Here is a 16,618-nt window from a genome sequence, read left to right on the forward strand (position 1 = left end):
GATCGTTAACAAGTATGCAAAATATCAAAGCAATATCTCAGTGGACTTGGAAAATATTTGAGGTGGTACGCAAACGTTAACGTTACAATAAGCATATTCTAAGTTGAAAAAGGGACCATAATTCAGTCAAAATGCTTGATAGAGTTGCCTCCTCCTTTTTACAGATTGGGGTCGTGATGGTAAACAAGTATGCAAAATATCAAAGCAATATCTCAATGGACTTTGAAAATATTTGGGGTGGTATGCAAACTTTAACATTACAATAAGCATATTCTAAGTCGAAAAGGGGCCATAATTCAGTCAAAATGCTTGATGGAGTGCCTCCTCCTTTTTACAGACTTGGGTCATGATGTTAAACAAGTATGCAAAATATCAAAGCAATATCTCAAATATCAGATCATAAAATAAGTCATCCCGATAAGCCAAATGAGTAAGGCTACTATTTTGGTCTTTCGAGTGTTGGGTCTCCGCAAGTGGAGATATTGCCCAGAAGAAAAATAACTCAATATTTTTGTCCAATTCCTAGGATCGCGTCAAATTAGTTGGATTAGATCTTGTATTGCCAGAATAATATACAAAATGAATTTTTTTGTATCCCCAAACATCTTATTTCCAACCATCACCTATATTTTCGACCATCAAAGACTTTGTATAATAAAAATCTTTACCAGTCATATCTATCAGTTGCAGTTGTTTCATTGTTTACAGGGGAGACAGAACATGTTAGAAACCAATTCTCCCACAGTTTTGATACTTGGAAGTTTATATTAATTTCCTTTTAATAATTTTATATAGCAGTACCATGTTTTCAGGAGATTTTTCTTATTACCAAAGATCCTGCATATTCCCTTGGCTACTACCTATCCTTACTTAAACCAATATTCAATATTTACATATCTTTTGCACTAAATGTATATACCTTAACAAATGTTTCCTACCAAAGTTGTGAAGCATACCATACAAAATTATTATACCAACTACAATGCAATTCTGATGCCTGTGAGTGTCCCTACAACTGTTTTCTTCATTTTCTGAGCAATTTGAAATATTCAGAGATTCAAAAGCTTAGCAGTAAAGTAATAGTCGTCACCGGTCACACATTAAACCGGAATCCACCTTAAAACTGGAATACACTTTGCATAACCGGAATACACCTGTATTTTTAGCCCACCATCATCAGATGGTGGGCTATTCAAATCACTCTGCGTCCGTGGTCCGTCGTCCTTCCGTCCGTCCGTCCGTCATTCCCGCCCCGGGGGTCACATGGTTTATATGGACTTATATAGGGAAAAACTTTGAAAAACCTCTTGTTCAAAACCACAGGACCTAGGGCTTTGATATTTTGTAAGTGACATCATTTAGTGGTTTTCTACTAAGATTTTTCAAATTATCCCCCTAGGGTCAAATATGGCCCTGCCCCGGGGGTCACATGGTTTACATAGACTTATATAGGGAAAACTTTGAAAATCTTCTTGTCCAAACCACAAAGACTAGGGCTTTGGCATTTGTAATGTAGCATCATCTAGTGGTTCTCTACCAAGTTTGTTCAAATTATCCCCCTAGGGTCAAATATGGCCCCGCCCTGGGGGTCACATGGTTCATATAGACTTGTAAAGGGAAAAGCTTTTAAAATCTTCTTGTCAATAACCTACAACATTCAGATTTGGACCACATGTATGGTTTTGAGTGGCAAGATGAACCTTGACATGAGTTGACCTTGATTTTGACCTAGTGACCTACTTTCACATTTCTGTAGCTACAGCCTTCAAATTTGGACCACATGCATAGTTTTGTGCACTGAAAAAACCTTTGACCTTGACATTGACCTACTTTCACATTTTTGAAGGTACAGGCTTCAAATTTGGACCACATGCATAGTTTCGTGTTCTGAAATGAAATTTGACCTTGATTTTGACCTAGTGACCTACTTTCACATTTCTCGAGCTACAGCCTTCAAATTTGGACAACTTGCTTAGTTTTGTGTACCGAAATGAACTTTGCCCTTAAGATTGACCTAGTGACCTACTTTCACATTTCTGTAGCTACAGGCTTCAAATTTAGACCACATGCATAGGATTGTGTACCGAAACAAACTTTGACCTTGACATTGACCTACTTTCACATTTTTGAAGGTACAGGCTTTAAATTTGGACCACATGCATAGATTTGTGTTCTGAAGTGTAATTTGACCTTGATTTTGGCCTAGTGACCAACTTTCACATTTCTCAAGCTACAGCCTTCAAATTTAGACCACTTGCATAGTTTTGTGTACCGAAATAAACTTTGACCTTAAGATTGACCTAGTGACCTACTTTCAAATTTCTCAAACTACAGCCTGCAGACTTGATGCACATGCATAGTTTTGTGTACAAAGAACTTTGTCCTTGAAATTGATCTAGTGACCTACTTTCACATTTCTCAAGCTACAGCTTTCGAATTTGGACCACATGCACAGTGATGTGTACGGAAATGAAATTTGACCTTGAGCTATTCATTAAGACTTGAAATTTGGAACACTCAAAAATGGCACATTGGTGGGCGCCAAGATCACTCTGTGATCTCTTGTTTAATTTAAAGGTATTTTTGAAGCGTTTTTGATATAGTTCAATCATATTTATCACAAATAATTAATATACGAAAGGAAAGAAAATACGTTCACGCAAAATAATTTTATACGAGATTGAAGTTCGGCGTCTGCGCCATAAATTTCCATAACCGAAATACACCCGTATTTCAATAATAAATGGTATTTTTGTAGGGGCTATTGCAGAAAACATTCGAGTATAATATAAAATAATTAGTTTACAAAAGGAAAATGAAATACTTTAACACAAAACGATTTTATACGAGATTGAAATTCGGCGAGCTTACGGAAATGTTGCACGCTTACGTCGCTCTGACTAGATACCGGAATGTTGATTATTGGAAATTATTTAATAGTTTCTTCACATTTCATTTAAAAAATGAAAAAAAGAAAATAATTTATGATAAAAAAATATCGATATTCAATTTATAAATGAGTTATAGACAAAATACGGGTCATGACATAACCGCGCTGAACGGAAAGGGCTTGTCATATGTTTATTATTTGAAATTATTAATTGTTTCTTCATATTTCATTTAACAAATAAAAGAGAAAATAAATTAGGAATTATAAAACAGCAATTTTCGATTTTAAAATGAATTATATACAAAATACGAGTGGCATATACCGCGCTGATCGGAAAGGACATAACATGATCGGAAGGGGCATGTCACGTGTTTATTATTGGAAATTATTTAATTATTTCTTCAGATTTCGTATAACAAATAAAACAAGAAAATAAATTGAGAAAACAATATCAATATTCGATTTTTAAATGAATTATACACAAAACACGTGTCAGCGCATAAGCCGCGCTGATCGGAAAGGACCGGCCATATGTTTATTATATGTCTGCTCTATAATTCAGTTTTCGTCGGCTCTTCACCAAACTTGCTGAGAATGTTTGTGGGCATTACATCTCGGCCATTTTCGATAACCAGCCAAATTGTACCAGGCACTCTTTGATTATAGTCCTTGAATTACTCGAAAAACGGGGAATTTAGCCTTGTCCGCTCTTTTAAGTCGAACAGTTTTCATCCGATCTTCACCAAACTTGCTGACAATGTTTGTGGGCATAATATCTCAGCCAAGTAGATGGTAAAAAATACAGGTGTATTCCGGTTATGCAAAGTGTATTCCGGTTTTTAGGTGGATTCCGGTTTAATGTGTGACCCGTCGTCACAATTGACATTTATCAGTGTAGCAGATGTGACACCTAGGTCTCTGGAATTATTTGGTCACATTAGGGAAAAATTGACTTGTGTCAGACAGCTGCTTAGCTCATTGGATGTGCTCTAGCACTCACCATGACTTATGAATTACATAATCATTGTGTCCCAAGTTCAGGCTCTTTAAATCTGGTGCCTATGCATATGCCACTTGTAATATTACATACCTCAGGAATTTGAGGACAAATTTCCAATTTGTGAAGTGTATGTCATGGTACAAACTTTGTCATATTAATTAAGGAAGAATATTATGTCAGGCAGCTGGTCAGCACAGTTAGTTAAGCACTTGCCTTGTAAGTGAGGAGTTCTAGGTTTGGGCCCAGGACTGACTGCAAATTTTTCTTATTCTGTAACATTTGTTTTTATGAAATCTAGGGCAAAGTGAAGTTACTAGGTCAAAACATAAAAATGCATTAAATTTTGTTGATACTAATCAGTGCAAGCATTTTACCTCATTTAGATGAAATGCGGACAGAAGGTCTGTCTACTAGACTAATAATCAATTACTTGAATGATTATAATCATGATAAATTATTTGCATTTTTAGCACTACAACAATTTATTGTATGACTGTATCTCTTTTTCTAGGTTAATTACCAACCTCACTGGGTCAAGTCCAATAACTCTGACATGTATTTTGGCCAAATTATGCCCTCTTTTGGACTTAAAAAATCCTGGTTAAAGTTTCGCATGTAAGTTACTATCTCCAAAACTAATGCAGATATTGATTTGAAACTTCGCATGTCTTTGTGGTTATAAAACTAGGTATTATAAACATCAAGTTCCATAACTCTGACTTGTATTTTGGCCAAATTATGCCCCCTTTTGGACTTAGAAAATCCTGGTTAAAGTTTTGTATGCAAATATTGAATTGAACAGTCAGGTGTGTAACTATTTCAAATTATCGCAGTTTATAACCCATTTGAGCTATTGCTTATACTTTCATAACTTATTTCAGTTATCATAAAATATTACAAAGCCCTCCTGTGCCAATTCCTCATTTTGAATGAGACTAATGCAGTTATTTCCTGAATCCTTGAACTTTTATCTTTCCAGCTATGCAGTAATAATTTTTATGCAAGGCTGATAAAGTTTTACGCAAAAGTTTTTAAGCTATAAAACTCATCCCATTATGCTTATCAGGTCATGATCAGACTAAAAGAGAATTGGATTAACCACAGTTTGCTACTAATTTCTTTAAAAACTTTAAAGGTCACTTTGTTAGAACAGCAAAAAGACTTTTTAGCTCACCTGTCACATAGTGACAAGGTGAGCTTTTGTGATCACGCAGCGTCCGTCGTCCGTCCGTCCGTCCGTCCGTGCGTCCGTAAACTTTTGCTTGTGACCACTCTAGAGGTCACATTTTTTGTGGGATCTTTATGAAAGTTGGTCAGAATGTTCATCTTGATGATATCTAGGTCAAGTTCGAAACTGGGTCACGTGCCGTCAAAAACTAGGTCAGTAGGTCTAAAAATAGAAAAACCTTGTGACCTCTCTAGAGGCCATATATTTCAAAAGATCTTCATGAAAATTGGTCAGAACATTCACCTTGATGATATCTAGGTCAAGTTCGAAACTGGGTCACGTGCCTTCAAAAACTAGGTCAGTAGGTCAAATAATAGAAAAACCTTGTGACCTCTCTAAAGGCCATATTTTTCATGGGATCTGTATGAAAGTTGGTCTGAATGTTCATCTTGATGATATCTAGGTCAAGTTCGAAACTGGGTCAACTGCGGTCAAAAACTAGGTCAGTAGGTCTAAAAATAGAAAAACCTTGTGACCTCTCTAGAGGCCATATGTTTCATGAGAGCTTCATGAAAATTGGTCAGAATGTTCACCTTGATGATATCTAGGTCAAGTTCGAAAGTGGGTCACGTGCCATCAAAAACTAGGTCAGTAGGTCAAATAATATAAAAACCTTGTGACATCTCTAGAGGTCATATTTTTCATGGGATCTGTCTGAAAGTTGGTCTGAATGTTCATCTTGATGATATCTAGGTCAAGTTCGAAAGTGGGTCACGTACGGTCAAAAACTAGGTCAGTAGGTCTAAAAATAGAAAAACCTTGTGACCTCTCTAGAGGCCATACTTGTGAATGGATCTTCATAAAAATTGGTCAGAATGTTCATCTTGATGATATCTAGGTCAAGTTCGAAAGTAGGTCACATGCCATCAAAAAGTAGGTCAGTAGGTCAAATAATGAAAAAACGTTGTGACCTCTCTAGAGGCTATATTTTTCATGGGATCTGTATGAAAGTTGGTCTGAATGTTTATCTTGATGATATATAGGTCAAGTTTGAAACTGGGTCAACTGCAATCAAAAACTAGGTCAGTAGGTCTTGAAAGAGAAAAACCTTGTGACCTCTCTAGAGGCCATACCCTTGAATGGATCTTTATGAAAATTGGTCAGAATGTTCTCCTTGATGATATCTAGGTCAAGTTTGAAACTTGGTCACATGCCATTAAAAACTAGGTCAGTAGGTCAAATAATATAAAAACCTTGTGACATCTCTAGAAGCCATACTTTTCATGGGATCTGTATGAAAGTTGGTCTGAATGTTCATCTTGATGATATCTAGGTCAAGTTTGAAACTGGGTCAACTGCAGTCAAAAACTAAGTCAGTAGGTCTAAAATTATTAAAATCTTTTGACCTCTCTAGAGGCCATATTTTTCAACGGATCTTCATGAAAATTGATCTGAATGTTTACCTTGATGATATCTAGGTCAGTTTCGAAACTGGGTCACGTGCGGTCAAAAACTAGGCCAGTAGGTATAAAAATAGAAAAACCTTGTGACCTCTCTAGAGGCCATATTTTTCATGAGATCTTCATGAAAATTAGTGAGAATGTGCACCTTGATGATATCTAGATAAAGTTCAAAACAGGATCACGTACCTTCGAAAACTAGGTCAATAGGTCAAATAATAGAAAAACCTTGTGACCTCTCTAGAGACCATATTTTTCAATGGATCTTCATGAAAATTGGTCGGAATTTTTATCTTGATAATATCTAGGTCATGTTCAAAACTGGGTCACATGAGCTCAAAAACTAGGTCGCTATGTCAAATAATAGAAAATACTCAAAACTGGTTCATGTGGGAAGAGGTGAGCGATTCAGGACCATCATGGTCCTCTTGTTTTGAATAACTAATACAGGTTATAAAATGTTTGAATTATGTTGAAAAAGTAACTGAAATAGGTTACATAACTTAAAACAGTTACACCCCTGACTGTTGAAACTTCACACATTTCTTCAGGTTTATAAAACCAGGTCATAGCACCAAGTCCCATAACTCTGACATGTATTTTGCAAAATAATGTCCACTTTTGAACTTAAAAACTTCTTGTTAAAGTTTTGCATGCAAGTAACTGTCTCCAAAACTAATGCAGAGACTGGATTGAAACTCTATAAATAGATTAAATTTAGAGTAATATTCCAGCTTCTGGGACAACAGTTTGAATAGTCAAGCATTAGCAGTCTTACTGACAGCTCTTGTTTGTTTGAATAATAGAATAGTTATTGTTTACTTTCTAGAACTCCTACATTACCTGGACGGATGGGGTTTTTCTGTCATGACAATACAAGGTATTAGAGCAGAAATGAACAACCATGGTGATGCATATGCGGTTATACAGTTTATGGATGCTGTTAAAAGACGACCACGTACATTTCCTAAACTGGTTGCAGCACTTAAAGACACAAAGCAGCAGGAAATTTACGATATATTCAAAGAAAAGATCAGGTAAATTATTTTATAGCTTGAAATGTGTTTGCATAATAAGATCAACAGGCAATCTTCTGGGAAGACTCAAGTTGGTTTAACATACTGTACAAAGGTTGTTGCTGTGGAGAAATTGATCTGCTGGCGGGGGAATGATCTACTGGAAGAGAAAATATTTGCCTAAGTAGAGAGGTACCTTTGCAGTCTCTTATAAGTCCACACAAACATTTTAGCAACAGTCCACTCAAACATTCACATGAAAGTCTCACAAAGGCTGTCAGACTTTTGTCCATAAGTCTGTTGGTATAACTGTATGAGGTTGTGTAATGCATGTCTTAGAGTTTAGGATTATATTGTCAAAACACAGAAATATTTTATAAATGAACAACATCTTTACCAACAATCTACCTGACCATTACATTCCTGTATGATGGATACTTGAAATATTCTCAAAAAGTTGTCCCCCTTTAAAAATGAATGCCATTTATAAAGAAATAAAAATAAACAGTTGCTGAAAACCAAGTTCCACCTAGTTATGCAAAATTTCAGCATTTGGACATTATTGCAAATGCATCAATATGAAGACATGTAACAGTTTTTTGAAAATGGTGAGTTTTTAAAGGCGTTGAACTGTTCTAAATTTTGGCTCCTTTACGCAGTCCTTTTCCTGAATTCAATGTATATATCAGTAAACTGATAATTGTTGTGTAGAGTAATATACATGTTTTATATGCTGTTCATGTGAAACAACCCTTTCTTTCTATGATTTGATGATGTTTGGAATTTTTTTCTCAAAATGTAAGGCAAAGGCATTAAAAAGTACTTGACCTGGAATCATCAAACATCATAGGATTGTTATTCAGCATATGAACATTGAAGTTGTGCATCTTGGGTTTTGTTTGGGATTTTTCTAAGTAAAACCAGAGTTATGGCCCTTGACAGTCAGTAGTGTGTATTAAGGGCCTAATAGTTTCTATCGCCCAAATCCCAAAAAGTATTTGACCTAGAGTAATGAAACAGAAGATTGTTATATAACATGTGAAACTGTGCATGTGGTGCTTCATAAACAAAGTCACTATGACCCTTTAAATGAAACAGAGTGGCTGAGTGGTTAATGTTGCTGTTCATATGTCCCTCACCAATGTACTGTGGGTTCAGACCTTGCTTGGGGTATAGAATTCTTCATGTGAGCTAGCCATCCAGCTGACTGATATGTCAGTGGTGCTGCCCAGGTGCCTGCATGCCTGAAACAATGCCTGGAGAGGCACCTAGGTTTTACCTCCACCATCAAAAGCTGGAAAAGTTACTATATGACTAAATTGTGTCAGTGTGACTCTAAACATGACAAAAAAAAATAGCTGTAAGCTTAATTACCTTATTCTATCCCTTTGAATGTACATGTTTCCGTGTCTTTTTGGTGTCTTTCCTGCCCTTTTTAAAGTATCTGCATCTTGATGAAGAGTATTTCTGTCCTAACAGCACTATAAAGAGATAATCTCCCCCAAACTGAATCAAGTTTTAATCCATTTCATCTCCTCAAGTATTTTTTTTGATTAATGTCCCTGTTGAAGTAAACATTTTGGATGAAATATCAGGTAATTTTGATTCCACTTTCTTAAGAGCAGAAACTAGTCCCACAAAATCCTGAATCAATATTCTCTAATTGTTGGTAAATGTGCAATTTAAAGAGAATTTTTAATGAAAACTTCCTGTAAAATTCAGTGAGGGAAATTAAGTAATCAGGATCACTCATACCATTTAAGTTTTATTTCCTTTCTCGGTCTGTCTGTTTCAGGAATTAGCTGCAAACTTTTTGTAAATTGTTTTTCCCTTGAACATGTGTCAAGATAACTGCATATTTTCTTTAATTACTTCCTTTTAATCTGTATAAGATTAATAGCCCACAAATTATGAGTAAATTCGCTTGAAATTGGCTCTTGAAAATTTATTTTGGATATTTGTGTGGTCATACTTGACTGACTTGACTAACAGTGCAGTCCATCTGAATTTGTTTGTCCAGACTTCTCATTTTAAGGCTTAAACTTTTTCTTGCTTTGATAAAATTTTGTAGCCTTAAGGTACTTTTTAGTTTCGATAACAATAGCTTTAAAATTAATGCATAATTTCTGACAAAGATGTTTCCAAGTTTTTTTTTCTGATGATAACAATGTGCTGTTATTATCCCCCGACGAAAGTCGGAGGGATATAGTTTTGGCGTTGTCCGTCCGTCCGTCCGGAGCCATATCTAGAAAATGGTTGGGAATATTTATTTAAAACTTCATATACATGTTCACCACAATGAGTTCTTGCGGCTCGTCAAGTTTCAGTCAGATTGCCCAAGTAACACCAGAGTTATGGCCCTTAGAAGTTTCTAGTGTTAACTATATAGGGTACTATAAATATGGCAATTTCTGCATCATAACTTTTGATATATTTGACCTAGAACTATGAAACTTAAACAGAATTTAGATCACCATAATGTGGTTGTGTACACACAATTTCATTTGGATTTATTTGTAAATTAAGAGTTATTGCCCTTTAATTGTATAAAAATCCACATATTTGTACATAACAAACTTACCATTTGGTAGAATTTCATTAAATTTCTTTCATTCTTTTCCATGAACATTTATTGTAAACATGTGAAGTTGTGTACCCACACCTGGTCACCCCCTTACCTTGATCACACACCTCCCCCCCTATCCCCCCCCCCCACCCAAAAAAAAAAAAAAATCATTCCTTACTTTAGATTTTTTTCAAACAAACTTCATATACATGTTCACCACTATGAGGTTATGGGGCCCATCAAGTTTCAGACAGATTACCCAAGTAACACCAGAGTTATGGCCCTTAGAAGTTTAGGGTACTATAGATCTATAGATATGCCAATTTCTGCATCATAACTTTTGATATATTTGACCTAGAACTATGAAACTTTAACAAAATTTAGAGCACTATAATGTGGTTGTGCACAGACAATTTTGGATGGATTTCTTTTTGTAACTTCAGAGTTATTGCCCTTTAATTGTCTAAAAATCAACATATTTGTACATAACAAACTTACCATTTGGCATTAAATTTCTTTCATTCTTTTCTGTGAACATTTATTATAAACATGTGAAGTTGCACACCCACACCTGGTCACCCACTTGCCTTGGTCACACCCCCTCCCCCCCCCAACCCCCCCCCCCCCTCCCAATTTTTTTTTTTTTTTTTTCATTTCTTATTTTAGATTTTTTTTCAAACCTTCCAAGTTGTACCATTCCCCCACCTCACTTCTCCACCCAGTCATGCCCACCACTGATCATGCATCCTCTGCCCCCCCCCCCCCCCCCCCCCCCAACTTCACCCTTTTGCCTTTTTTTTTTTTAATTTTTAATTTTCAATCAATATTTATAATCAACATGTGAAATTTTGTTTCCTCTCCCGTTCCCCTGCACCCCCACCCCCTAAAAAAATATATATTTCCATTCCTTTTTTTTTTTTTTAAATGTTCAAACCTTCAACATGTTAAGTTGTGACTGCACAAACCTTGCCCTCAGCCATGTTCAAGATATCTTACCTGTGTTCTCTTAAGGACATCTGATCTTTTAAGTTCAAATGTACATGTAAAACAGCAACACCTGGTGCCAAACCACTCAAAGACAATATTTCATTCCAGTTAAACTTCAAGCTCACATTTCAATTAACTGCATTTAATTTTAAAAGCTAACCTTATTACAGTAAGCATATCCCATTCAAAATAAATTCTTTAGTCAGGATCAAAGTATCATACATTTATTATGTACTCTTTAATTAAACATTTGTTTTCTGTTAAATTGATTTTGACTAATGAAATTATTTGCTTCTTATTAACATCCTTAACTTTTTGCCAGATATATCTTTTTGCCATTCCTCACCACAAACCCTTTCGGCGGGGGATACCAATTCATCGAATTTGCTTGTTTGTAAACACAATCCGCTTTTATTTGGAGTTCCATTGTTATTTGTCTTTTTTTTTTTTATGATTTTGTGGAGTTTACATCACCTCTGTGGGTTCAGCCCTTCTTAGATCAGTGTGACAATGCCATCTAGCTGGTATGCAGAAGGTTGGTGGTTGTACCCAGGTACCTCTCCATGCCTGAACTAATATCCAGCATAACACTTTGGCATCTTTCTCCACTATTAAAGCTGACAAGTTACAATATGCTGTTTTTTCCTGTATCTTTTTTTCTGTGGTAAAAGGAGGCAGTCCCATAGCAAAAAAAAAGTTGTTTTTCCCCAATCTGAACTTAGAATACCCAAAGGATTGTTACCATTAGGGTTTTTTGCTGTGTTTTGATAGTTTTGCTACTTTATGTGACTGTGTATTTACATTAAGTGAATAGAAGTAATAATGTACTGTTTAACAGTTATGAATATGCCATCCCACATTTGCAAATATTATCCCAAAAAAGATTCCTTCATATTTATAATGTTATGTTTCAGTATTTCCCAAATTTTACCAGAAAAAAAGCATGAAATGACTGTGTTGGTGTGATTTGAAACATTATAAAACAAAATATTTGTTTCTGTATATGCACTTTTTAGCTCAACTTTTCGAAGAAAAAGTAGAGCTATTGCACTCGCCCCGGCATTGGCATCGCCATTGGTTAAAGTTTTTTATAAAGTCAGATATCTCTGTTACTATCAAAGCTATTGACTTGAAACTTAGAACAGTTATTTAAGTACTATCAAAGTCTTCACCAGGAGAAACAACACTATAACTCTGATTTGAATTTTGACAGAGTTATACCCCTTTTTAACTTAGAATTTTTTGGTTAAAGTTAAATATATCTATTACTATCAAAGCTTTTGAATTGAAATTTAAAATAGCTATTTAATATCAAAGTCCTCACCAGGAGAAACAATCCCCATAACTCTGATATTTTGGTTAAAGTTTTTGATAAAGTCAAATATCTCTGTTACTATGAAAGCTTTGGACTTGAAACTTAAAGTTGTCTACACCAGGAGAAACAATCCCCATAACTTTGATTTTGAATTTTGACAGAGTTTCGCCCCTTTTTAACTTAGAATTATTTGGTTAAAGTTTAATAAAGTTTTTACTGGCAAAGCTCTAATTCAGAGTCAAGCACTGAGAAAAGTCGAGCATGCTGTCTTATGGACAGCTCTTGTTATAATTTCAGGAAGTTTTATAAAAACAAACAAACTCGATTGGCAGAAGTCCTTTCAATGATATCTGAGGAAGAGAGGCAGTTAGGGATAACAGAGGTAAGAACCACCTTAAAGGGAGATAAGAAACACCTTAAAAGGAACCAAGAAACACCTTAAAGGGTGGTAAGAATGGCCTTAAAGGGAGGTAATAAACACCTTAAAGGGAGGTAACAACTACCTTATCAACCTTAAAGGGTGGTAAGAACTACCGTAATTGGAGGTAAGTATCACCTTAAAAGGTGGTAAAAACACCTTAAAGGGTGGTTAGAACCATCTGAAAGGGTGGGTAAGAGCTACCTTAAAGAGAGGTACAGAACAACTTAAAGGGAGGTTTAGATACCAATTACTGGATGAAAGATGAATATTGCATCATGTCTACGAGGGCTCTTCAAAAATAACGTAGACTTTTTCTCAAGCTTTTATATACTTTAATGAAGCAAAATGAAAAATATTGTGATTAGCAATCTTTCTAGTAACTTTGCTGCAAATTTGATGTGATTATCATTATACAGTCAGAGTTATGCATCCTTGAAAACAGTCACTTATATGAACCCGGCGCAGGGTGATCATAACTTCACAACTTTAGCAACGTCATGCCTTCATCGAGATGCTTCAATTAAGTTTGCATCAATCAATATTTTTAATGTCTTTTATTAGTTTTGTTGAACAATACCTAGGTCATAATAAGTTGTTAAGACAGAATACCGAAAAAAGAATGAACACTTACGCCAAGCATCTCAGACAGGGTGCTCAGCGTGAGTACTTAGTCTTTATCCAAGGCGTCATACTTTGATGTTAACATCGGATCACAGATTTTTAGCTGTGAGTTTTTCTGATTGCTCGATGTCCGGCGTCCGGCATCTGTCTGTCGTCTGTCAACATTTAGCTTGTGTATGCGATAGAGGCTGTATTTTTCAACTGATCTTCATGAAATTTGGTCAGAATGATTACCTTGATGAAATCTAGGCCGAGTTCGAAAATGGGTCATCTGGGGTCAAAAACTAGGTCACTAGGTCAAATCAAAGAAAAACCTTGTGTATGCGATAGAGGTTGTATTTTTCAATTAATTTTCATGAATTTTGGTCAGAATGATTACCTTGATAAAAACTAGGCCAAGTTCGAAAATGGGTCATCTGGGATCAAAAACTAAATCACTAGGTCAAATCAAAGAAAAAGCTTGTGTATGCGATAGAGGCTGTATTTTTCAACTGATCTTCATGAAATTTGGTCAGAATGATTACCTTGATGAAATCTAGACCAAGTTCGAAAATGGGTCATCTGGGACCAAAAACTAGATCACTAGGTCAAATCAAAGAAAAACCTTGTGTATGCGATAAGGCTATATTTTTCAATTGAGGTTCATGAATTTTGGTCAGAATGATTGCCTTGATTAAATCTAGGCCGAGTTTGAAAATGGGTCATCTGGGATCAAAAAGTAGGTCACTAGGTCAAATCAAAGAAAAACCTTGTGTATGTGATAGAGGCTGTAGTTTTCAATTGATCTTCATGAAATTTTTTCAGAATTATTACCTTGATGAAATCTAGGCTGAGCTCAAAAATGGGTCATCTGGGTTCAAAAACTAGGTCAATAGGTCAAATTAAAGAAAAACCTTGTGTATGCAATAGAGGCTGTATTTTTCAATTGATCTTCATGAAATTTGGTCAGAATGATTGCCTTGATGAAATCTAGGCCAGCTACGAATATGGGTCATCTGGGTCAAAAACTAGGACACTAGGTCAAATTAAAGAAAAACCTTGTGTATGCAGTAGGCCCGGGCTGCATTTTACACCGGATCTTCATGAAATTTGATCAGAATGTTTGCGTGGATGAAATCTAGGTCATATTTGAATATTGGTCATCTAGGGTCAAAAACTAGGTCACCCGGTCAAATTAAAGAAAAATCTTGTGTACGCAATAGGGGCTGCATTTTACACTGGATATACATAAAATTTAATCAGAATGATTGCCTTAATGAAATCTAGGTCAGGTAAGAATATGGGTCATGTGTGGTTAAAAACTAGGTCACTAGGTCAAATCAAAGAAAAACCTTGTGTATGCAATAGAGACTGTATTTTTCAATTGATCTTCATGAAATTTGGTCAGAATGATAGCCTTGGTGAAACTAAGGTCAGTTTTGAATACGGGTCATCTGGGATCAAAAGCTAGGACCAATCAAAGAAAAATGTTTTGTATGCAATAGAGGCTTTTTTTTTCAATTGAGGTTCATGAAATTTAGTCAGAATGATTGCCTTGATCAAGTCTAGGTCAAGTTTGAATGTAGGTTACCTTGGCTTAAAAACTAGGTCACTATGTCAAATTGAAGAAAATACTTGTTTACACTTCAAGAGACCACATTTTTGGTCCAATCTTAACGAAAATTGGTCAGAATATTTGTTTCCATGAAATCACTATGTCAAACATGTTTACACTGTTATGGTGTGTTTCTCAGGTGAGCCACCTAGGGCCATCTTGGCCCTCTTGTTTGTTTTCTCTCTCCACCTCTGCTGTCGTTCAGCAAGTCTGGGCCATTTGCGATTTGTTTGTACCACTTGAAGATCAAAGACATACATAACTAAACAACTGCCTGATTATCTATGCGAGTGGATAACGACGTAACATGCATTATAAACAATAATACCCGCTTAGTTTAAACGTTGTTTACTTCCGCCTCCCACATCCAAATGATGCCATACTCCCAGTGCATGTCGCCCTGATGTGTTGGTACACTTTGACGTATTTTCTGGCAGACAAGTGTTCCTTCAGTGCGAACGTTAGCGATAAAAATCAAATCCTGACAGATGAAAGAAAGACTGCACTGATAATGCGTAACTATGGTAATTAAAACGTACTACGTGCTTTGCCTATCAGCAAAATATTTACAAAAAATATATGACCAAACAAGAGAAAGATTGCGAATTAAAATGGTACATTTCACATTGCTCTTTAGCAAAAGTCTATGTAATTTTTGAACAGCCCTCGTAGTGACTTAGTAGTCAACAGTTGTTTTATTACATCAAAGAAAGGTTAGGTAACAGTTTCAAACTTAATTGTAGGAACCAACATTTTATGTAATTATTAGTATTCCAAAATTTGAATAGTACTCTAAAATGTTTGGTTGTGTTTAATGATGTTATTTCACTTGACGTTGTTACTTCTTATTCTTATGATATTCTCATGAGGAGTAAAATAATGAAAGTGGAAATGCATTGTGATAAACTTAGAACCAACCAGTATTTCATTGATGGTGTTTGATGAAGGAAAGCTACTACCTGTTTACTACAGTGAAAACCCTGAAAATGTTGCATACCGGTATAATATATATGGGTCTGAAGGTCACGAGTGGTATTGACTAATGGAAATTAGTTTATTAGTTAATTATAATGTAATTATAATAATCATATAGAAATGCCATTATTATACACCTGTTTTGAAAAAAATGGTTGTGTTATGTGTGCGTCTGTCTATCTGTCCGTCCGTCATAATTCGTGTCAGAAGAATAACTTTATAACCATTAAAGGTATTGACTTTAAACTTGGGATGTAGGTAGATGGCGATGAGACGATTTGCAGAGTGCTTGAAGTGGCTCTATAGGTCAAAGGTCAAGGTCACATATTGAGATATTAACTTTAAACTTGGCATGTAGGTAGGTGGCAATTACTAGACGATGTACAGAGCACATGAACTGGGTCTGTAGGTCAAAGGTAAGGGTCACAAATAGGGCTCAAAGGTCAAATCTGACTGTCAGATTTGGTGTCTGGAGCATAACTTATCAACCATTCAAGGTATTGACTTCAGACATGGCAAGTAGGTAAGTAGTGATGAGAAGATGTGCAGAACACATGAATCAGGTCTGTAGGATTAAGGTCAAGGTCACAGATTGAGCGCAAAAG

The 16,618-nt window shown here is 35.7% G+C and overlaps 2 protein-coding genes across 2 annotated transcripts in view; one reads left to right on the top strand and one right to left on the bottom strand.

Moving 5' to 3' along the window:
* LOC128546984 (116 kDa U5 small nuclear ribonucleoprotein component-like) overlaps positions 1-9,188 on the bottom strand; it is a 110,570-nt gene extending 101,382 nt beyond the window's left edge. Inside the window, exon 1 of the mRNA XM_053518454.1 lies at positions 8,909-9,188. The gene's annotated coding sequence lies outside the window, so the exon portion shown is untranslated. The remainder of the gene's footprint in view (positions 1-8,908) is intronic.
* The window catches only part of LOC128546986 (uncharacterized), a 48,805-nt gene that overhangs the window by 2,547 nt on the left and 29,640 nt on the right, over positions 1-16,618 (top strand). Inside the window, exons 2-3 of the mRNA XM_053518459.1 lie at positions 7,348-7,555; positions 12,700-12,784. Of these exons, the coding sequence (XP_053374434.1) occupies positions 7,348-7,555; positions 12,700-12,784 (293 nt within the window). The remainder of the gene's footprint in view (positions 1-7,347; positions 7,556-12,699; positions 12,785-16,618) is intronic.

The sequence above is a fragment of the Mercenaria mercenaria genome, chromosome 11 (assembly GCF_021730395.1).
Source record: "Mercenaria mercenaria strain notata chromosome 11, MADL_Memer_1, whole genome shotgun sequence".
NCBI classification, from domain to species: domain Eukaryota; kingdom Metazoa; phylum Mollusca; class Bivalvia; order Venerida; family Veneridae; genus Mercenaria; species Mercenaria mercenaria.